Genomic DNA, 22,837 nt, shown 5'->3' with positions numbered 1-22,837 from the left:
CAGGACTTGGTCACAACAGTACTGTCAGTGCCTCGTCCATCGATTTTGTGCATGAAGTTGTTAGGCATGATGGTCTGCACCTTCGAGATTATTCAGTACGCCAGATTCCACTCGTGGAAATTCCAGTGGGAAATTCTCCAAAATTGAATGGGGTGCTTAGCATCACACATTGGGTCATTGTGACCACAGACGCGAGTCTTCTAAGTTGGGGTGCCACAACATTACATCTTTGGCGCCAATGTCTTTGGTCACCATCGGAGACGGCTCTTCCAATCAACATGTTCGAGCTTCAAGCCATCTTTCTGGCTCTCTCTGGGGTCCATTTGTATTCAGTTGGCATATGTAAATCATCAGGGAGGCACAAAGAGCGCCACAGCAATGGCGGAGCCAGCTCAAATTCTTTTCCCGGGCAGAGACCTTTGTTCTGACACTCTCAAACCCTCATACTGGGAGTGGAGAATTGGGAAGCAGACTTCTTCAGCAGAACCACATTTCTTCCAGGGGAGTGGTCTCTCAATCCAGAGGTCCTCCAGCAGTTAGTTCCACAGTTTAGTGCAAGATCCATGGACCAGTTGGCTTTCACAGTGGATGCCATGACAGTTCCATGGGATTTTCATCAGGCTTATCTGTTTTCTCCAACCCCAGTGTTGCCTTAGGTACTCAAGCACATCAAGGATCAACGGGTAACAGTAATCCTCGTGTCTCGCCGACAAACTAAAAATGTCAGTAGGTCCCGGTTGGCGTCTTCCACTATGACCAGACCTGCTGCGACATGGTCCGTTTCAACACAAGGACTTTCCTCAGTTTGCTTTAACGCCCTGGCTTTTGAGACCAAGCTTTTGATGGCTAAAGGTTTTTCTCTCTGTAGATCAGTCCATGCTTCGGCCCTGGAAACTGATTTTGTGGTGTGGACAGAGAAGGGTCCATACCTCCAAGTTTTACGTCTCTCATTACTTAGCCTTCCTTCATGGGGATTTGGAGGCCGGTTTAAAGTTTTGTTCTTTGAAAGTACAAATTTCAGCCCTGTACAGTTATTTCCAGTGGCATTTGGCCATTCGTCCAGAGGTTCGAACCTTTTTACAGGGCATGGGATCTTAATCTGGTTCTATTGACTATAAAAAGTCTCTGTTTAGTTGAGTCTTTGGAGTCAGTGGATCTTCAGTTTGTTCCGTGGAAGCTGGTCTTTCTTATGCCTATTACCTCAGCGCCTTTCGGTATTCAGCTACCTTTTCTCGTATTCAATGACAATAGAGTGGCTCTTCGTATGGTTCTTATGATCCAGCCAAAAGTTTTTTTGGCTTTCCACTTAAACCAGGAAAATGTTTTTCCAGTTTTTCCTCCTGGGACTGGGAAGATCTGGCTCAAATAGTCGTAGTCCAAGCTCTGCAGATATATTTTGACAAGACTTCTTCTGCCCGCCCCAGAGAGTCTCTGCTTGTTCTTTTATCATGCACATAAATGAGGTTACAATTGTACTAAAAGTACTGTAACAGCGCTAAAATAAATCTATGCAGACAGGTGGAAAGGATCAATCAACAATTTAATATATATAAATAATAGGCATTGTAATACCTGTTGTAACAATTTAAAAATAAATTTGTGCACATGAAGAGCATTTAAAAAACCCATAGCTGGCTATAGAGAGCCAGATAGGATCAGGTGCAGGACATAAATGTTTTATTATCCAGTGGTTGGTGGACCTCAATTATCCTAAGCCACAAAGGATGTAAGTCTCTCCACAGATAATTACCAGTCCTGGAGGTGCCAATGCAGAATTCCCTGGCGATATCTCAGCAAATGAAGATCTCAACGCACCAGTTATGGGGAATTGGTTAGTCCTCCATTTGCAGTGGGATGGTAGTGGGGGAAAGAATCCCAGGCTTGTTTATAGCCACAAAGGTAATTACCTTACCTTTGACAAAGCTGCCCCCTGAAGACAGCGAAACGCGTAAGGACTTATCTGCTGGATCTTGGGACACTTACCATACAGGACAATTTGGACGGTGGACCTATAAACAAGCCTGGGATTCTTTCCCCCACTACCATCCCACTGCTAATGGACGACTAACCAATTCCCCACAACTGGTGCGTTGAGATCTTCATTTCCTGAGATATCGCCAGGGAATTCTGCATTGGCACCTCCAGGACTGGTAATTATCTGTGGAGAGACTTACATCCTTTGTGGCTTAGGATAATTGAGGTCCACCAACCACTGGATAATAAAATCATTTATGTCCTGCACCTGATCCTATCTAGCTCTCTATAGCCAGCTATGGTTTTTTAAATGCTCTTCATGTGCACAAATTTATTTTTAAATTGTTACAACAGGTATTACAATACCTATTTTTTTACATATTAAATTGTTGATTGATCCTTTCCACCTGTCTGCATAGATTTATTTTAGCGCTGTTACAGTACTTTTAGTATAATTGTATTCTGTGTTTAGTTTGGAGTGACTACCCAATTTTTACAGCTGCTTAGGAGAACATGCCCTGTCAAGCGCGAGGTACACCCACTCCTTTGAGTGAGGAGAGGTCCATTTGGTTGTTACATAAACGAGGTTGGCTGGCTATTAAGCAGACCATTGTGTGTTGGATCTGTTCGATCCTATTCTAGTGCAGACGACTGAAACCAGACCAGTAGGGAGGTGGCGACCTACTGGACAGCGTGACACAGCTTTGGTGGAAGAGGTATGTCATGCAGCTACCTGGTCCTCTGTCCATATGTTAGGAACACAGTTCTCCAGTCAGGCAGCCTGAGTGTTCCTTCGTCTGGGGGCGGCTATTGAACTTCCCATGGACCAGTATATCGAACCTTGCTGCCAGGGAAAAGAGGATTTTACAGTTGAAGCAGGCTGGGCAACACTGCGCCCCCCTCATGCTCAGTTATGTGGGGTTTTAGTTCTTGACTATCTTTTCCCTACTGATTTGTTTTTATTGTTCTAAGTTTCACTGGGTTGCTGCTACTCCTTGTTAGACTCTTTTAAAGTTGTACTGGCATTTTGGGGTTGCAGGGGGGAGAAGCTTTGTTTTAAAGCTACGGTTTAGTTTAAGTGCCAACTCCAGCCCCAATCTGCAATCCTATTGTCCAGTGTACTCCAGCCTGTTTTAGAGAAAAGGATTCAGTGATAAGCGACCTAAAATCTTCTTATCATATGCACTGAGTCATCTTCCAAATCATGGGACTCAGCATTATTAAAAGAAAAGATATTTATTGTACTTAGTTCCTGTTTAGGACACTGTTAATCATACAAAATAATGCATAAATAGATGTGAAATACAGAATTGGAAAACAAATGGAATGCCGGCCGTCAGTATAATGACAACGGCTTCCCGGGCCATCAGTATGCCGGCAGCGGGGCGACCTCAGAGAGTCCCCTTGCGGGCTCGCTGATCTCACCAAGATGCGAGGTTGGTGGCTCGCTGTGCTCGCCACAGGATCTATTCCAACTCTATGGGTGTTGTGGACACCCGCGAGTGGGAATAACCTCTGTGAGCTGGGATTCTGGCTGGCGGCATTGTCAGCAGTCGGGATTCTGGCGCGGTATCCTGACCGCCGGGATCCCAACACCCGGCAATTTAACTGCATCCCGTTAGAAGCATAGTTACGATCAACTTTAGCTCAGTGTAGCACCACCACATTTTAGCTCACACACTTTCTTTTTTCGATATCAGTTTGCTACATATTTTGCATGCATTTAATTATAACTTGCCAGCAGAACATGTATTTTAATAGAGATAAAAGGCAGTTATTAATTTCTTTTCCTCTGTCCTGATGCTAAGATACAATGGCGTAATTTAGACCTGATCTCTCGGCTGCGTTTTCGTACAGCCTGCGATCAGGTCTGAACTGCGCATGCGTATGCACTGCAATGTGCAGGCGCGTAGCACAGGTATGAAGCGGATTGCCGCTCAGCGATGGATTTGTGCGAAGGATCCATTTGCACGGGCGTTCGCAAGGAGATTGACAGGAAGAAGGCGTTTGCGGGTGTCATCTGACCATTTTCTGGGAGTGTTTGGAAAAACGCAGTCGTGTCCAAGCGTTTGCAGGGAGGTTCCTGACATCAATTCCGGTCCCGGACAGGCTGAAATGTTCGCAGCGGCTAAGTAAGTCCTGGGCTACTCAGAGACTGCACAAAATCTGTTTGTACAGCTCTGCCAGTGGCGGATCTAGACTTTACTTTTAGGGGGGGAGGTTTAAGAATCATGACCCCTCCCCTCTAATCATAGCCCCTCCCACTTAGTTATGCCCCTCCCATTTTCAACGAATATTGAAGAAAAAAACCCCAGAATATTCATAAACAAGAAATAGATATTATAAAAAATAAATAAAAGATTTGATTGCACAGTAAGGACTTTTTAGTCAACTGCATTGGTTCACCATTGTACTACGTGTTGCCCCATTATAAAAAAAAAATCCAGCCATGAGAGACAGCTTTTTAAAATTTTGGGGGGTACACTACATACATGTGCATCAGAGCACATCTATTGTGATTGGGTATTGTTACATATACCACAGGCAGTAGCAAAATAACACTTTATCATACTGTATAGTGGGGTCTCAACCACCAACATATTTTAAGTAGCCAAACTCATAAATATCTGAAGATCTGGCCTTGCCTATCTGGCTTAAGGTGGGTACACACTAATAGATATATCTGCAGATCAATTGATCTGCAGATATATCTATGGACGGATCGGGCAGTGTGCTGTGTATACACACTGCCCGATCCGTCGGGGACTGACGTCATGAACTGGGCGGGCGTGTACACACGCCCGCCCAGTTCAGCTGTCACTCACCGCCGGCCGCCGCAGCATGTGTACGGGCGGTCGGCCGACCGCCCCGTACACACACAGCAACGCGCCAATATATCGGTAGATATATTGGCCGTCAGCTGTGCTGCGCAGCCGACGTGATACGTCTGTGAACGACGGAGTTCACAGACGTATCGGCCGTACACTCTGGCCGACGGACCCGCGATATATCGGCCGTTCAAGAGAACGGCCGATATATCGACCAGTGTGTACGGGCCTTTAGAAGAGGTAGTGCAAGATAATCATAGCAGCAGCATCCCAGCTCAAGGACCCAGCACCACTTCCCCACTAACAATAGTACACAGACAGTATAGCATCTTCACCTCTGGAAGTGTCACAGGGTGGCCATAGCCACTGTGCAAGGCACATTTATGATATTTATTGCAATAATGTACATTACAAGAGCAATGAGGATAACCAAACAGCAATAATTACAGACAGCCCAGTAAGAGGAACCATGTGCAGGGACCAGGTCCAGCCAAACAATCACTGGGTTATATAGGGCTGCCCCCTCATTGTAGCTCCCAGCCGCAGGGAGACCCTGGAATACCCTGTACCCATGCAGGTTAGCATACAGGGGGTGAGATCTCATTGCACAGACTGCAGTGCTATATATATATATACACACATACAGGTATATTATACAGCTCCATACTAATAAATGCATGAACCAGATGCTGGTTTTCCTGCACATACAGCATTAAATAATGCTAATAATTCCCCCCCCCCCCCCCCCCCGTCTCACAGAGCTGGCACATAGAGTTGTGGCACCTACCTGTCCCTGTGGGTGCAGGATGCAGGGTGCTCCAGTAACTCTGCCTGCTGCTTCCTGCACAGGGGAGGAAGCGGGAGTGGAGGTGCTCTGCCGCACGGCATCATGGGACTTGTAGTTTTCATAATTATGTTCATGCCTGTCTCCTTATTACTGTGTAAATATTTGGGACACAGATTCCCCCCTGGCCACAGCGGTATGCAGCAGCTGCCCCCTCCTTGCAGTGGCCAGGCCACGCTTGGTTCCCACACCCTCCCTGTAGAGATTACTTGAGCGGTGGGACGTAACTCGCTCCAGCCTTGAGGATCCGGACATGTAGAGAGAGGTAGAGCAGGGAGGGAGACGATCCCTTCTTCTCCTCGCATCGGCCCCACACAGAGAACAACCCCCGGGCATCTGTGTGCTGCTGGGAGGTTGGGCCTCTGCTTTCCCCGCCATCTTGGGAGCACAGGCAGAAGAGCAGGGCACCGGTGACTAGAGGCAAGGGGGAGTCTAGTGCTGCATGGCGATCGGGATCTGCTTCTCCCTCACATAAGCTAAGTAAGGGGGCGGGGCTTGAGGCAGTGGATCTGCCACTGAGCTCTGCTACACATGCGTTCGCACACTTGCAAAGCAAAAATACACTCCCCTATGGGCGGCGACTATGCGAACGAAGGACTGCAAAAAAAAACCCAGCCAGTGAACAGGTCTGAATTAGGCCCCCAGAAACAAGCTGCTGCACCTAAACACAACATACAGATGTAAAAGTGTCCCCAGTGGCAGCAAAGGAGCCTGGTGACTACTCTCCTACAACTGGTGCACAGTTAGAGCTATAGGCCCTCATTCCGAGTTGTTCGCTCGCTAGCTGCTTTTAGCAGCATTGCACACGCTAAGCCGCCGCCCTCTGGGAGTGTATCTTAGCTTAGCAGAATTGCGAACGAAAGATTAGCAGAATTGCGAATAGAAATTTCTTAGCAGTTTCTGAGTAGCTCCAGACTTACTCAGCCATTGCGATCAGTTCAGTCAGTTTCGTTCCTGGTTTGACGTCACAAACACACCCAGCGTTCGCCCAGACACTCCCCCGTTTCTTCAGACACTCCCGCGTTTTTCCCAGAAACGCCAGCGTTTTTTCGCACACACCCAGAAAACGGCCAGTTTCCGTCCAGAAACACCCACTTCCTGTCAATCACAGTACGATCACCAGAACGATGAAAATTCCTCGTTATGCCGTGAGTAAAATACCTAACTTTTGTGTAAAATAAGTAAGCGCATGCGCTCTGCGAACCTTGCGCATGCGCAGTAAGCAACTAATCGCAATATAGCGAAAATCGTCAACGAGCGAACAACTCGGAATGACCACCATAGTCAGCTTGGACACATAAGAAGGAGTGGGCATACTGGCCAAGTAAGCGCATCCTGGCACGCAAGTACTGCCACACAGATGTTCTTATGATAAGGATTCAGGTAAAGTGGGCTACAGTGAATGCAAAGACATAATAATAATAATAATAATAATAATTTTACAGTTTATTTTTTAGCCCATTTTTCATATACTGTGTGATGCTGAATCCTGGCCAATAAGCATAGCACGCTATTATTATTATGTTGATGATGATGATGATGATGATGATGATTATCCTTTATTGATATCGATATATTTATTATTAGTATAAAAGTAAGTATGGGATACATATTTTGTATGAACCTATAAGAACATTACCTGGTGGTCCGGGTAGACCAGGTGGACCTTCTAATCCCGGATAACCGCGCTCTCCTTTGAATCCAATCGATCCTGGGGGACCAGAGTTTCCTTTTGGTCCAACGGTAACTGAGGTGCCTCCTCCAATCACCTGTAAATATGTAAATAATGTATTATTTTGTTTGGCTGTATCCAACGGTAACTGAGGGTCCTCCTCCAATCACCTGTAAATAAGAAGATTTATGGTAAACTTACCATTGTTAAATCTCTTTCTGCGAGGTACACTGGATTCCACAGGGAATAACATCGGGGTGTAGAGTTGGATCCTGATCCGAGGCACCAAAAGGCTAAAGCTTTGACTGTTCCCAGGATGCACTGCACCGCCTCTCTATAGCCCCGCCTCCAGGCACTGGAGCTCAGTTTTGTTAACCAGTCCAATGCAGTAGCAGGTAAAAGAGACGGTAGATGTTAGTCACATAGAACCACATTCTCACGACAGTGGAAGGGACTGCGGCTAATGCCATACAAACCCAAAGAAGCTAAGTGCGTCAGGGTGGGCGCCCTGTGGAATCCAGTGTAACTCGCAGTAAGAGATTTAACAATGGTAAGTCTGTTATAAATCTCCTTTTCTGTAGAGGGGTACACTGGTATTCCACAGGGAATAACATCGGGGATGTCCTAAAGCAGTTCCTCATGGGAGGGGACGCACTGTAGCGGGCACAAGAACCCAGGGTCCAAAGGAAGCATCCTGGGAGGAGGAAGTATCAAAGGCATAGAACCTGATGAACGTGTTCACAGAGGACCACGTAGCCGCCTTGCACAATTGTTCAGCGGACGCACCCGGCGCGCCGCCCAAGACGGTCCAACTGACCGAGTAGAATAGGCCTTGATAGCAGCAGGAGCTGGGAGCCCAGCCTGCACATAAGCTTGTGCAATCACCATTCTAATCCATCTGGACAAGGTCTGCTTATTCGCAGGCCAGCCACGTTTGTGAAAACCAAAAAGTACAAAAAGGGAATCTGACCTCCTAATGGAGGCAGTCCTCTCCACATAAACAAGGAGAGACCGTACCACATCCAAAGATTTTTCTTTGGAAGATAGACCAGAACAGTTGAAGGCCGGAACCACAATCTCTTGGTTAAGGTGAAAAAATGATACCACCATAGGCAAATAACCAGGGCGAGTTCAAAGAACAGCCCGGTCACGGTGAAAAATGAGAAAGGGTTGGCGACAGGACAAAGTCCGACACCCTCCTAGCTGAGGCAATAGCCAACAGAAATACAACCGTAAGCGTAAGGCATTTAAGGTCCACAGACTCCAAGAGGTTGAAATGGAGACTCTTTGCAGGGATGTAAGTCGACAGACAGATCCCATGGAGCCACTGGAGGGAAATAGGGAGGCTGAAACCGTAGAATAGCCTGAGTGGAAATGTGAACGTAAGGAAGAGACGCAATTTTTTTTCTGAAACCACACTGACAAGGCAGAAATATGAACCTTGAGGGAGGCCAGACGAAGGCCCAAGTCTACGCCTTATTGTAGAAAAGCCAAAAGTCTGGAAGTTTTGAATGTATATGCATCATAATTTTTAGCAGCACACCATGTGAAGTAAGTATTCCAGACCCTCTAATAAATCTGAGCCAAAGCTGGTTTACGGGCTTTCAACATAGTTTTAATAACTGCCTCAGAAAATCCTTTTGCTCTCAGGAGTGATGCTTCAAGAGACACGCCATCAAAGCTAGTCTGGCCAGGTTCGGGTAGACACAAGGGCCCTGAATGAGGAGGTCTGGGCGTTGAGGAAGCTCGATCAATAGACCCTGCAGGTCTAAGAACTAATGCCGCCTGGGCCACGCTGGAGCGACTAGAAGTAGTATTCCTCCTTCTTGCTTGGTATACAGATGTGGATAAATCCACAGGGAACCAGCGCTCAAACCCTATTTGTAGTGGTGAATGATACGGTTATAAAGTGAAACTAAAATCAATAATGAAAAAGCAGGTAATATACTTAAGGTTGTTTATTCTAAGATGCTGAGATACTTTCTTTCCCAACAGGTATAAATTCGGTTTAAAAGTCAATCAGTGATTGGGGCACGCTCCTGGTTTGAGCTTAAATTCTGAAGTGCAAGGTTCAATTGAAAGAACAAATGCTGTAATCTTTGTAAAGTCGAAAAAAAGAAAAAGAAAAATGCCACAAAAAAATATTAATGATAATATGTACTAAAGTCCAAACGGTTTACAAGTCTATACAGACAGCGGCGTCCCGCTAATCTGTGCTCTGAAGTGAAGGATTCTCTTGTGAAGTGATGAACAGTTGACAGCGGTAGTGTATGCTTTGGTTAAAGTGGAGAATAAGGACCCTGGACTGGCGCTATTCCTCCTGCAGCACGTCCCACAGTAGAGCGCCCGAATCAGGCCCGCTCTGTGGGGCCGCTGACCTGGGGTGTGCGCCTGTCACAGAGGCAAGGTGGACACGGCCGGAGCTCTCCGAGCAGCTGGCCGCGCCTCTCCTCCTCCTACAGGGACTTACCTTCTCCCTTCCCCTCCGCCTTCCACTCTCCGCTGTCTCGTGCTTCTTCCGTCGCCTGGCAACCGGTTGCTTCCGGAACTCCGGATCACGTGACCGGATGGTTTGCGGAAAGGATTAGCAGTACTGTCCTTCTTTGTAGTGAATATTCGTCCTCAGTCCAATGTAGTATAGATGGGTAGCTCCAACGCGTTTCGACCTGTTAGGGTCTTCCTCTGGGAGACTCCCAGTACCTTAAGGGGGGTACTCACGGAACGATCGCTGCTTAAAATCTAAGCAATCTGACTAGACTAGGAGCTGCGCTGGCCGGGAGTTTACTCTTCAAGTACAAAAGCATCGCCGCTGTGCGGGGGGGGGGGGGGGGGATGATGATCGTAGGTGTGCTAAATTAATCACAGCTACGATCAACTCGGAACGACCCCCAGAAAGTGCTGCGGCCCTTGAAGTCTTCTATAAAAGCTCTTTTCAGGGCTGCCTAGCGCAGCCCCAGCTGTTAGTAACCCGCACCAGGCACCAACTTACAAACTGAGCTCCAGTGCCTGGAGGTGGGGCTATAGAGGAGGCAGTGCAGTGCATCCTGGGAACAGTCAAAGCTTTAGCCTGTTGGTGCCTCTGATCAAGATCCAACTCTACACCCAGTGTACCCCGCTGCAGAAATGTAAATAATGTATTATGTTGTTTGGCTGTATCCAGCGGTAACTGAGGGGCCTCCCCCAATCACCTGTAAATATGTAAATAATGATTATCCTGGTGGTTCCTCCCTACAGCTACTCCTCTGCGGCAGCGTCAAAATGTCCACATTGCCGCTTATTCGTTGATTCCCCGGTCAAATTAATGTTGCAGACGTTGGAATCAGGGCACCTGGTTTCTAGGATTTATGGTCGTATTCTCCAGATGCACCATACCGACCCTCTAGCTTCTCTTCGGGGTAAGTGGGAGTCAGATGTGGGTCTGTTGTTGGACGATGCATGGAAGACTGCTTTGGGGTCCCATCGGATCTCTACTTCTTCCGTTAGATACCAGCAAATACAATGATATATCCTGCATAGGGTGTATATGACCCCAGTGAGGTTGGCGGACATTGGTCATAGCTCATGGTGCCCTAAGTGTGGAAGCCTGGGTGCTGACTTTTGGCATCCGCTTTGGTCGTGCCCTGGGATATCGTTGTTCTGGAAAGCAGTTATACGTATCATAATTGATACGGGTTCACTATGGTATGCCGGCGGTCGGGCTCCCGGCGCCGGGAGCCCGACCGCCGGCTTACCGACAGTGTGGCGAGCGCAAATGAGCCCCTTGCTACGCGCGCCACGCTATTTTATTCTTCCTCCAGGGGGGTCGTGGACCCCCACGAGGGAGAATAAGTGTCGGTATGCCGGCTGTCGGGATCCCGGCGCCGGGATCCCGTCAGTCGGCATACTGAAGACCACCCAATTGATACAGGTATTCCCTCTCCCATATTTACGCCTGTAATGTGTGTATTGCTGGTTACAGACGAGGAGGCTTTAGATCCGCCCAGCAGGCGATATGTCCTTAATTTATATGCTCTGGCTAAGGTCTGCATTTCTCGGCTGTGGTTGGCTGGAGAGGCCCCGATACCTAAGGCTTGGATATCTTTGGTCAATTAAACTATTGCGCATGAAAAATTTGTGTTCCTGGCTAGGAAAGCGGAAAGAAAATTATTTACAGTATGGGGCAAGTGGATGGGCTCTAGATATTTTAAGGATAAATAAAGCTCAGATTTGTATTTATTTCCTTTTTCTCTTTTGGGATGTTTTGAAGGTGGATAGCCCGCGGCCGGCCTTGCTATGTTATATTTCAATATATTGTGCTTTCTCTGCTATGCTTGTGCTTACATTGGAAGTGGTCTACTTGGGCTGTTTTATTCCGGGACACCAGTGCTCTGCAACTATATAATTTTATGTGAACTTTCATCCATTTGTTGTACTATGTGTCTTATATACGTACAGCTGTTTGTATGCTGTTTTTTGTATCTGTTGTTGTTGATTTTAGTTGTTGTGTAAGTTGTTAATGCAAAATTTAAAATTCAAATAAAAACGATTGGATTTAAAAAAAAATATGTAAATAATGTATTATGTTGTTTGGCTGTATCCAATGGTAACTGAGGGGCCTCCTCCAATCACCTGTAAATATGTAAATAATGTATTACGTTGTTTGGCTGTATGCAGCCTTTTTAACAGCCCTCTATCAGAGAAATATGACACCTATATTAACTTACATTTCTTTGTAGACTGTGGAGATGAGGTTTCAATATGCAAACTTGTATGGGGGTGTACATATTTGTTAAGAAGCACAATTATATTGCACAGTTTCACTACAGTTTCAATATTCACGTGGAGGATCTAAAGGCCAGTACTCACTGGCCGATGTGGGAGAGAAGTGTGCTGAGTGAACCGCTCAGCACACATCTCTCCCCCCCGCTCAGCACAGAGCGATGGGGGGGCGGTCATTTCACCCAGCGGGTGAAATGAGCGACCTGCTAGATTGGCCAATTTAGCACCAGCGATAGCGATGCGCGGGGCTGCGCATCGCTATCGCTGTAGGGGCTACACACGGAGCGATCATGCTTAAAATCTAAGCAATCTAGTCAGATTGCTTAGATTTTAAGCAGCGATCGTTCCGTGAGTACCCCCCTTAAGGTACTGACACCAGACTCTAATGTACTGTGCTTTTCAGCCTATAGTGCTTTAGAGACGACAAAACTACCATACTTAGAAATGTATTTGCTTATTACTTCACCAGGTCAAAAATTCTCCCCTCACTGCAATGTCCTGCTGGAGAGATCTTGCCCTCAGACAAATTCTTAAGCATGCAGTCCATTTTGCTGCAACTTTATCCCCATTAGTTCTATCACATCTTTGATCTTAACATGGAAAGCCTCACAATATTATTTTCTAGTACCTTCTCCCCTCTAGATTGCTTTTACTATCTTAAAAAGCATCTGAGTGCCATGCTAATGGGCCAATCATAATCTTGCTTTCTCTATCATCCATTAGGGATACTGGGGTCACTTAGAATGATGGGGTATAGATGGGGTCCAAAGGAGCCGTGGACTTTAAATTCTTCAAACAGGCTGTGCTGGCTCCTCCCCTCTATGCCCTCCCCCACAGCCCAGTTTAGAAAAATGTGCCCTCAAGAGAAGATGCACACTCTGGAGCTCCAGAGGATTTTTCTTCAGTTTATTTTAAAACTTAGATTTTTTTCAGGTAGGCTTTTGGGTTTGCTCTTGCGCAAACACCCGCAGCGCGCCGCACGCCCCAAGCACAGAGCCTGAAGATCAGAGAGTGGTGAGTGTTGCCGGGGGTCTCCCCAGTTCTTGGTGCGGCGCGGAAGCGAGGCAGGCATAAGGACTCCCTCTGGGGTATCCCATAGCGCTTCCGGGCAGACTGGCAGCGGCAGTGAATTTAGGTGTTGGGGCCTCAATTTACACAATTTAGGGGACATTGCCAGTATAAAGATATCTGTAGCTCCGGTGCCATAGCAAGGAGTGGAGCTACCTCAGAGCGGGACCATCGGATTCCTGGCGCCATTTCCTGCACTCTCAGCGCTGCAGCAGAACAGCCAACTACTCCAGAGGGTACTCCATGGACAGACACTGGTACAGGGGTGTAGTTAAGGGGGAGAGCCTGCTGCGGGAACCTTTTCTTAGGCTCCTCACACATTAAACAACCATGGGCCTAATTCAGAGTTGATCGCAGCAGCAAATTTGTTAGCAGTTGGGCAAAACCACGTGCACTGCAGGGGGGGCAGATATAACATGTGCAGAGAGAGTTAGATTTGTGTGGGGTGTGTTCAAACTGAAATCTAAATTGCAGTGTAAAAATAAAGCAGCCAGTATTTACCCTGCACAGGAACAATATAACCCACCCAAATCTAACTCTCTCTGCAAATGTTATATCTGCCACACCTGCAGTGCACATGGGCCCTCGTTCCGAGTTGTTCGCTCGCAAGCTGCTTTTAGCAGCTTTACACACGCTAAGCCGCCGCCTACTGGGAGTGAATCTTAGCTTCTTAAAATAGCGAACGAAAGATTCTCAAAATTGCGATTACACACCTCTTAGCAGTTTCTGAGTAGCTTCAAACTTACTCGGCATCTGCGATCTGTTCAGTGCTTGTCGTTCCTGGTTTGACGTCACAAACACACCCAGCGTTTGCCCAGACACTCCTCCGTTTCTCCAGCCACTCCCGCGTTTTTCCCAGAAACGGTAGCGTTTTTTCACACACTCCCATAAAACGGCCAGTTTCCGCCCAGAAACACCCACTTCCTGTCAATCACATTACGATCACCAGAACGAAGAAAAAACCGTGAGTAAAACTCCTAACTGCATAGCAAATTTACTTGGCGCAGTCGCACTGCGGACATTGCGCATGCGCACTAAGCGGAAAATCGCTGCGATGCGAAAAAATTTACAGAGCGAACAACTCGGAATGAGGGCCATGGTTTTGCCCAACTGCTAACAAATTTGCTACTGCGATAACTACCCCCTATGTCCCTGCTGCCACTCTCTCTATCTATGGGGGTCATTCCAACCCGTTCGCACGCTGCTATTTGTCGCAGCAGTGAGAATGGGTCAGATCTGCGCATATGTGGTGACCGCATTGCGCATGCGCGTCATTGTCGCTGGGCAGCGTCACCGCTAACGACAAAGCGGTCGCAGCGGCGACGGCAAGAAGATGGACAGGAGGAAGGTGTTCCCGGGGCGTCAGCTGACCATTTTCCAAGAGTGGTTCGGCGAATGCAGGCGTGTCCAGGCGTTTGGAGGGCGGATGTCCGACGTCAATTCCGGGACCTGCATCACTGGAACGATCGCACAGGGTAAATAAGTCTTACCCTGGTCTTCTTTTACAGGAAACTTTTTTTGCATAGCAGGGTTGCACAAGCATTCGCAGCACTGCTATGCAGATATACACTCCGCCATATGCGGCGTCTAGTTAATCGCACGGTCAGCAAAAAGTTGCTATGTGCGATCAAGTCGGAATGACCCCCTATGTCCCTGCTGCCACTCTCTAGGCGGCCCATTTACTAAACAGTATTTGCGGATATTTTCAGGAGTTAGCTGCAAATATTTTGCATCCCTGCAATGTATGAAGAAGGGACCGATGCCTGCTGCTATCTCTCCATTTCCACCCGCAGTCATAGGTTTCTATGGGGGATGCGATACTGCCCGATGTATCAATATAGAGAATGGGTGAGTGGCATGCGTACGGCATCTATTCACAATGTAGGGAAGCCACAACATTAGTCACACCCCACAGCACTCATCACAACTCCTGTGGCGGCACATAATAGGCCCATCATAAATTTCAGCTCCACGCCCATGTGTACCTTAATCTGGCACTGTCTGACATGTTCAATGAGTTAACTACTGCTAGACAGGAAAGGCAGCAGTTACAACAGTCCCTGGTTGCTCTGTCTAAGGATAAGACAGAAGGCAGACGTGCAACCCCTCTCTCACATCCACTACCCCATAAGCGGGGGGTACCTGACATCCTTTCGGAATCCGAGGAGGAGGAGCCAGAAGTGGAAGAGGGGGAGGAGCTGCTAATGCTGAGGTGGATGATTCCTCTCCGGCACAGGGCGTGGAGTCACTTATTCTTGCTACAAGGGATGTTTTGCATATTCATGGGAATGAAGCGGATGTACAGCAATCTTTTTTCTCTGCACAGAAATAAGTGCTGGTCACCTTTCCTGATTCAAAGGAACTGGATGATCTTTTCAGGGAGCCATGGGTTAATCCTGACCAGAAATTCCAGGTGACAAAGAAATTGGTTGCCGCTTTTCCCTTTGCTCATGAGGGGCGAAAGGTCTGTGAGATTTCCCCTGCTGTAGATGCTCCGGTATCATGCCTGTCAAAAAAAGACGGTGCTACCTGTTCCGGGGGCTACAGCCTTAAAGGAACCTGCGGACAGGAAAATAGAAAACACCTTGAAATCTATTTATATTGCGGCAGGAGCCTCCCAAAAGCCTGTTATTGTGGGCTGTTGGGTGATTCATGCCATTAATACTTGGGCTGGTAAACTTCAGGAGGGCCCTACAGGAGACAAGTCCCTGGCTGAAATGGGACGCGGATTCAGCATATCCTGGAATCTGCTCATTTCCCCCATAGATAGTCACGTAAGTCTGCCACCACAGGGTCTCAGGACCAAGGTGTCAGCTCTGTCTCCTCAAAATCCTCAGAATGATGGTGTCCCTCCATCCGCTCATGGGGGATCTCAGGGTGGGAGCTCGTCTGAGATTCTTCAGCCTCATTTGGAGAAGCTCCTGTCAGGATGCCTGGGTAAAGGACCTGATCTCCCAGGGTTACAAACTGGAGTTCGAAAGTTCTCCGCCTCACATGTATTTCACGTTGGGCTTACCGACTTCCAAGGACATGCGCCTTACGCTACAGGAGGCCATTCAAAAATTGTCTCAGACTCAAGTTATTTTTCCAGTGCCACTTCAACAACAGAGCAAGGGAAATTATTCCAGCCTTTTTGTGGTACCAAAACCGGACGGTTCGGTGAGGCCCATTTTGAACCTCAAATCGTTAAACCTATATCTGCGGGTTTTCCGGTTCAAAATGGAGTCTCTGTGAGCAGTGATCTCAGATCTGGAGTAGAGGGAGTTCTAAGTCTCTCTGGACATAAAGGACGCGTACCTCCATATTCCAATATGGCTGTCTCATCAAGCTTACCTCAGGTTTGTTTTGCTGGACGAACACTATCAGTTCCAGGCGCTACCCTTCGGCCTATCCACGGCTCCAAGGGTTTTCACAAATGTGATGGTGGAAATGATGTTCCAACTCAGGATTCAGGGGGTGAACATTGTCCCCTACTTGGACGATCTTTTGATAAAAGCGAGATCAAGGGAACAACTGTTGGACAGCATCAGCCGCACGACAACACTGCTGTCACATCACGGTTGGATTCTAAACTTACTAAAATCCCACCTCGAGCCGACCCAATGTCTGCAGTTCCTCGGAATGATCTTGGACACAGTGGCTCAGAAGATCTTCCTTACCGCGGACAAGGCAAGGATGCTTCACGAGTCGGGCGGTACTGAAGCCACACCGGGTCTCGGTACATCTTTGCACCCGCCTGTTGGGAAAGATGATGGCTTCCTACGAGGCCATTCCATTTGGGAGATTGCATCTGAGGACATTAAAACTGGATCTCCTGAAGAAATGGTCGGGTTCGCATCTGCAGATGCACCAGGTCATACGTCTCTCAACGCAGGGCAGGATTTCTCTCCTGTGGTGGTTGCAGCCCTCCAACCTCTTGGGAGGGTTGGAGCTTCGGGATCCATGATTGGATTCTCTTAACCACGGATGCGAATCTTCGAGGTTGGGGAGCTGTCACCCAAGGGGCACAGTTCCAGGGCAGGTGGTCAAGCCACAAAGCCGTTCTTCCAATAAACATACTGGAACTCAGGGCGATCTACAATGCTCCGCTGCAGGCATCTCCTCTGCTTCAAGGTCAAGCCATTCAGGTTCAGTCGGACAATGCCACAGCAGTGGCGTACGTCAATCGACAGGGAGGGACAAAGAGCAAGGCCTGCTTGCAGGAGGTATCCAAGATACTCCTCTGGGTAGAAAAGAATGCAAGGGCAGTATCGGCCATATTCATTCCGGGAGTGGACAACTAGGAGGCATACTTCACGACCTACACCCAGGAGAGTGGGGTCTCCATCTGCAGGTTTTTCGACTAATAACAGATCAGTGGGGCTGTCCGCAGATCGATCTGATGGCCTCTTGACTCAACAACAAACTTCGGTGCTATTGTTCCAGGACAAGGGACCCTCTGGCGGTGGCAGTGGACACGCTGACAATGCCGCGGACTTACCGGCTGGTATACCTGTTTCCTCCGATTCCGTTACTCCCCAGGGTTCTAAAAAGAATCAGAAGAGAAGGAGTTCAGGCAATTCTCATTGCCCCCGATTAGCCTTGATGAGTTTGGTACGCAGATCTTCTGGCCAATGCAGTAGAAGACCCCTGGCCTCTGCCACTGCGGGAGGATCTTCTTCAGCAAGTTCCATTTGTCTACTCGGATTTACGGCGGAGTCATTTAACGGCATGGCGGTTGAGCGGAACCTTCTAGCGGAGAAAGGTATTCCGGATAAGGTTATTGCAACCATGATTCAGGCCAGGAAGGCTGTCACGTCAAAGCATTACCACCATATCTGGAAACAATACGTCTCCTGATGTGAGGACCGAAGGTATGCGGCTGCGGATTGCAACTTGGGGCGCTTTTTGCGTTTCTTGCAGGCTGGTGTGGATATGGGCCTGAGGTTGGGCTCCATAAAAGGTCAGATCTCGCCTTGTCCATTTTCTTTCAGAAGAAAATGGCTGCTTTACCTGAAGTCCAGACGTTCGTACAGGGTGTCCTTCGCATCCAACCTCCCTTTGTGACGCCCACGGCACCTTGGGATCTTAACGTGGTTTTGACCTTTCTGCAATCCTCTTGGTTTGAACCACTGATGTCGGTTGAGGACAAGTACCTTACGTGGAAGACGGTTATGCTATTGGCATTAGCTTCAGCTACGCGCGTTTTGAAACTTGGAGCTTTGTCCTGCAAGAGTCCCTACTTCGTCTTTCATGAGGACAGAACGGATGTGGTGCGAGCCATGAAGACTTATGTCAAGAGGACAGCTGATGTCCGAAAATCGGATTCCCTTTCTGTGCTGTATGATGCTCACAAGAAGGGTTGTCCTGCTTCAAAGCAGTCGATTGCCCGTTGGATTAGGCTTACTATTCAACAGGCCTATGAAGCATAGTTCCTTGGTCTATCAAGGCCCACTCTACTAGGTTGGTGGGTTTCTCCTGGGCAGCTGCCCGTGGTGTCTCGGCTTTACAACTATGCCGGGCTGCTACCTGGTCAGGGACAAACACGTTTGTCAAGTTCTACAGGTTTGATACCCTGGCTAAAAAGGATGTCCAATTCGGACATACGGTGCTGCAGACGTCTCAGCACGTTCCCACCCGTTCTGGCAGCTTTGAGATGTTCACATCGTACTAAGGGGGTCATTCCGACCTGATCATAGCTGTGCTAAATTTAGCACAGATACGATCACTGACACAGACATGCGGGGGGATGCCCAGCACAGGCCTAGTCCACCCCGCATGCAGACCCGACCCCACCGCACAAGTACAAAAGCTGGGCGATGCTTTTGTACTTGTAGAGTAACTCCCAGCCAGCGCAGCTCCTGCGGCTGGCCGGGAGTTACTTGTCGCTGCTAGGGTCGCAGCGGCTGCGTGTGAAGTCACGCAGCCACTGCGGCCTGCTCCCCGCACGGTCCGGCCACACCTGCGTTGGCCAGACCGCGCCCTGAAAACCGCCATGCCTCCCCAATCAGGAAGGGGCGATCGCTAGGCAACGATGGTGCGATTGGGTCGCTAAGTGACCCCAGTATACCTTATGGATGATAGAGAAAATAGGATTTTAATAACCTACCGGTAAATCCTTATCTCATAGTCCATAAGGGATACTGGGCGCCCACCTCTGTGCTTCAACGTTCCTGCAAGTTTGGTTCTTCTGTGAAGTTGTTTCTGATTTTACTGGCTGTTGCTGGTTTGTTTGTTCTGCTGTGTGCTGGTTCATTAGTCTCACCACTCGTTGTCTTGTCATGGTTCCTCCTCTCAAGTATGTCCGTCTCCTTCAAGCACAGTTTTCCTAGACTGGGCTATGGGGGAGGGCATAGAGGGGAGGAGCCAGCACACCCTGTTTGAAAAATTTAAAGTACACCGACTCCTTTGGATCCCATCGTACTAAGTGACCCCAGTATCCCTTATGGACTACGAGAAAAGGATTTACCGGTAGCTAATTAAAATCCAATTTTTTTTGTTTTGCTTCTGTAGATTTTATTGATATGTTGTCTGAGATTAGTACTCTTACATATGAATACGTATAAAAAACAACATGACCCCTATTGTGTATGTATTTCTTATTAAGCAAATCAAACTAAACAGTATTTGGGGGAAAATGAGAAGAGATAAATAAAAGCATCTTACTTCTCCGGGAGGTCCAGGGAATCCACGATCACCTTTTTGACCCTGAAACAAAATTTAAATATCACTTTCAAACAAATAGAATAAGCCAACAAAAGAGACAGGATTTCTTAAAAGTGAAGTTATGTCAATCTCTGCAGATAATATATATATATATTTTTTTTAAATGTATTTGGTATGAGATTAAATATTGCAATGCTGTAGTTAACGCCTTTCTTCCAGCAGTATATTTATGACTAAGACTGGCAGATCCAGGGCTGAATGGTCTTAGGTTCAGGCATCTTAGCATAATGAATGACAACTGTGGGTTCCAGGGAACTGACCAAGCACCCTTCCTTAACAGTTCCTTACCCCCTGATGGGAGTGGATCATTGGGTCGACAGTCATTAGGTCGACCACTATTGGTCGACAGTGACTAGGTCGACACCTGAAATAGGTCGACACTGACATTAGGTCGTGATGGTAAAAGGTTGACATGAGTTTTTTTTTAAACTTTTGGTGTTTTTTTCCCCGTAAAGTGACCAGGAACCCAAATTAGTGCATCGTGTTACTATTCCCAATCATAGTCCACATGGATCGTAACGTATGAATAAGTTAAAAAAAAGAAAAAAAGAAAAAAAAAAAGGCGAAGAACTCATGGTCGACCTTTTCATGTGGCGACCTTTGCCAGGTCGACCTAATGGCCATGTCGACCTAATGGATGTCGACCAATAGTGGTCGACCTAATAATTAATAATAATCCTGATTGCTGTATGTATGCAATGTAATGCTCAGTGGGACACCAGGGACACCCCTACTGATCATAGCAAATCCTATGATAGCCTCAGTGACATCAGTGCTGATTTTCCTTGTGGGAAGGGAAGCCAATGGAAAACTACAAGGGAAGTCTACTACAGATCTCCTGCGCCTTTCAGAAAAATATATATATTTTTATAAATGTACCTGTTTTAACCTGTGCAAAGTGAAAACCAAACAATATATATTACACTATGCTAGCACGCAGACAATGTGATGGTCAGTAGTGTACACTACAAAGTTAAACTAAGAAAAAGGGTAAAATTTGGTCTCATCATGAATATGTACAATAACCCCCATTAATGACGATGTTAAAGGAGTCAGACTTGGTACTAATTAAATATTATTTTATACACATCTAAAGGCCTTATTAATACAGTGGATTCATACATGATAAATAGTTAGATTACTGATATACATGTTACAATCAAACATCGCCCGGTGCATTAATAAAATGTATAATTCAAGTCCTTACAACATTTGCCAGGTCTAGGAAGTTTCCATATGGGGCATAATTATTCTCAGCGTGAGCTATGGTAATTAAAACTGTGTAGTTGTCAGCTGTACCATTATTTACATCAAATACTCCATCATTCACTGCTCAGGCTAAATGTAAAGGCAACACTTGTGTGTTGTACATTCCCTGCCTATGTACTTTTTTTTTATAACACTGCTGATGAAAAAGGTCTGAGGAGACAGAACACCGAAGAGATAGGGAAAGTGGAGGAAATAGGGACGCTTTCTGTGTTATATTGGAGCAGCTCTTAAGGGGGGTACTCACGGAGCGATCGCTGCTTAAAATCTAAGCAATCTGACTAGATTGCTTAGATTTTAAGCACGATCGCTCCGTGTGTAGCCCCCTCAGCGATAGCGATGCGCAGCCCCGCGCATCGCTATCGCTGCTGCTAGATTGGCCTGCATGCAGGCCAATCTAGCGGGTCGCTCACTTCACCCGCTGGGTGAAGTGAGCGGCCCCCCCGTCTCCCCCCGCACGCTCAGCACAGATCGCGCTGTGCTGAGCGCCGGGAGAGATGTGTGCTGAGCGGTTCGCTCAGCACACATCTCTCTGACATCGGCCAGTGAGTACTGGCCTTTACTAGGAGAGCATCTAGAAGACAGAAATATGGGGCAGATGTATCAAGCCTGGAGAAGTGATAGAGCAGTGATAAGTGGAAGGTGATAACGCTCCAGCAAATCAACACTTAACTGTAATTTTTTAAACCCAAAATTATTGGCTGGTGCGTTATCACCTTGCACTTATCACTGCTTTATCACTTCTCCAGGCTTAATACATCTGCCCCTATGTGTCCAATGGTGACAGTGTGTAACTCAGCAAGACTGTGCAGACAGAGATTAGAGAATATAACAATACAAAGCCAATGATAACTGAGCTGCCAGTGAAAGAGACAAAGTGACAAAGGTTTTTCTAGGTGCCAATAGTAAAGTAAGGTCAGTAACACGTTGGCAGGAACATGCATCTCTAATAAAACATAATTTACCTGCTCGCCATCTCTGCCAGGACTTCCTGGAAATCCACGGTCACCAGGAATTCCCTGTGTAAAAGAAACATTGTATCACTGTTATTCTATTACTTCTCCTTAGATATGTAAATGGCATGGGTATAACAGGTCACTAACCTCAGCACCAGAGATCCCGCTCCTCCCTTCTTTCCCGGGCTTTCCCTATAGAGAAACAAGTCAGACAGAGAGAGAAAGAGAGAGTGGGAACATGTATCAATAATAAGCTCTTAACTTCCAAGACCAGGCGCATCACTCCGCACCGCTGGCGGACACTCATTTTCTTCCTCAACAATTTCTTTTCACCAAAATCCAAGAATCGATACAACGAAGGGCAACAACAGTAGCTTAATAAATCTGATAATAAAACCAATGTCATTGCAAATAAGATATCTTCCTACCGCTGTGCACAGAGAGAGAATGCTACACACTACTTACTATCTTCCCAGGATCTCCTGACTCCCCTTTCTGTCCCTTAGCACCTCCAGCAGGACCCTGAAGCGAGAAACATATACTTTAAATAGAAATTGACTTATTATATGTTTAATATACTCATTTCCACTAAGTTTCAAGAAGTTACAAGTCTTGTTTAGGATGCAACAGACGAGTAATTTCTTCCCCCACGGTTTATTATGCGCATCATTCCAGTAAGTGGCAGTGAACAGATGAGACACACAGTCAGCCACCCAGGGTCCAGTATTAGTGAGTGAATAGCTGGACAATGCAGAATGCTTGGTAA

At 47.1% G+C, this 22,837-nt stretch overlaps 1 protein-coding gene across 2 annotated transcripts in view; it reads right to left on the bottom strand.

The window, feature by feature from the left end:
* COL4A5 (collagen type IV alpha 5 chain) overlaps window positions 1-22,837 on the bottom strand; it is a 364,692-nt gene that overhangs the window by 126,658 nt on the left and 215,197 nt on the right. For both annotated transcript variants that reach the window (XM_063937288.1, XM_063937287.1), the window contains exons 15-19: window positions 22,537-22,593; window positions 22,219-22,263; window positions 22,081-22,134; window positions 19,790-19,831; window positions 7,286-7,415 (exon numbers count right to left, since the gene is read on the bottom strand). In XM_063937288.1, coding sequence (XP_063793358.1) covers window positions 7,286-7,415; window positions 19,790-19,831; window positions 22,081-22,134; window positions 22,219-22,263; window positions 22,537-22,593 — 328 coding nt within the window. The remainder of the gene's footprint in view (window positions 1-7,285; window positions 7,416-19,789; window positions 19,832-22,080; window positions 22,135-22,218; window positions 22,264-22,536; window positions 22,594-22,837) is intronic.

This window comes from Pseudophryne corroboree, chromosome 8 (assembly GCF_028390025.1).
Source record: "Pseudophryne corroboree isolate aPseCor3 chromosome 8, aPseCor3.hap2, whole genome shotgun sequence".
NCBI lineage: Eukaryota > Metazoa > Chordata > Amphibia > Anura > Myobatrachidae > Pseudophryne > Pseudophryne corroboree.
The sequence above is the reverse complement of the archived record's forward strand: the minus strand, read 5'-3'. Positions and strand labels throughout refer to the sequence as shown.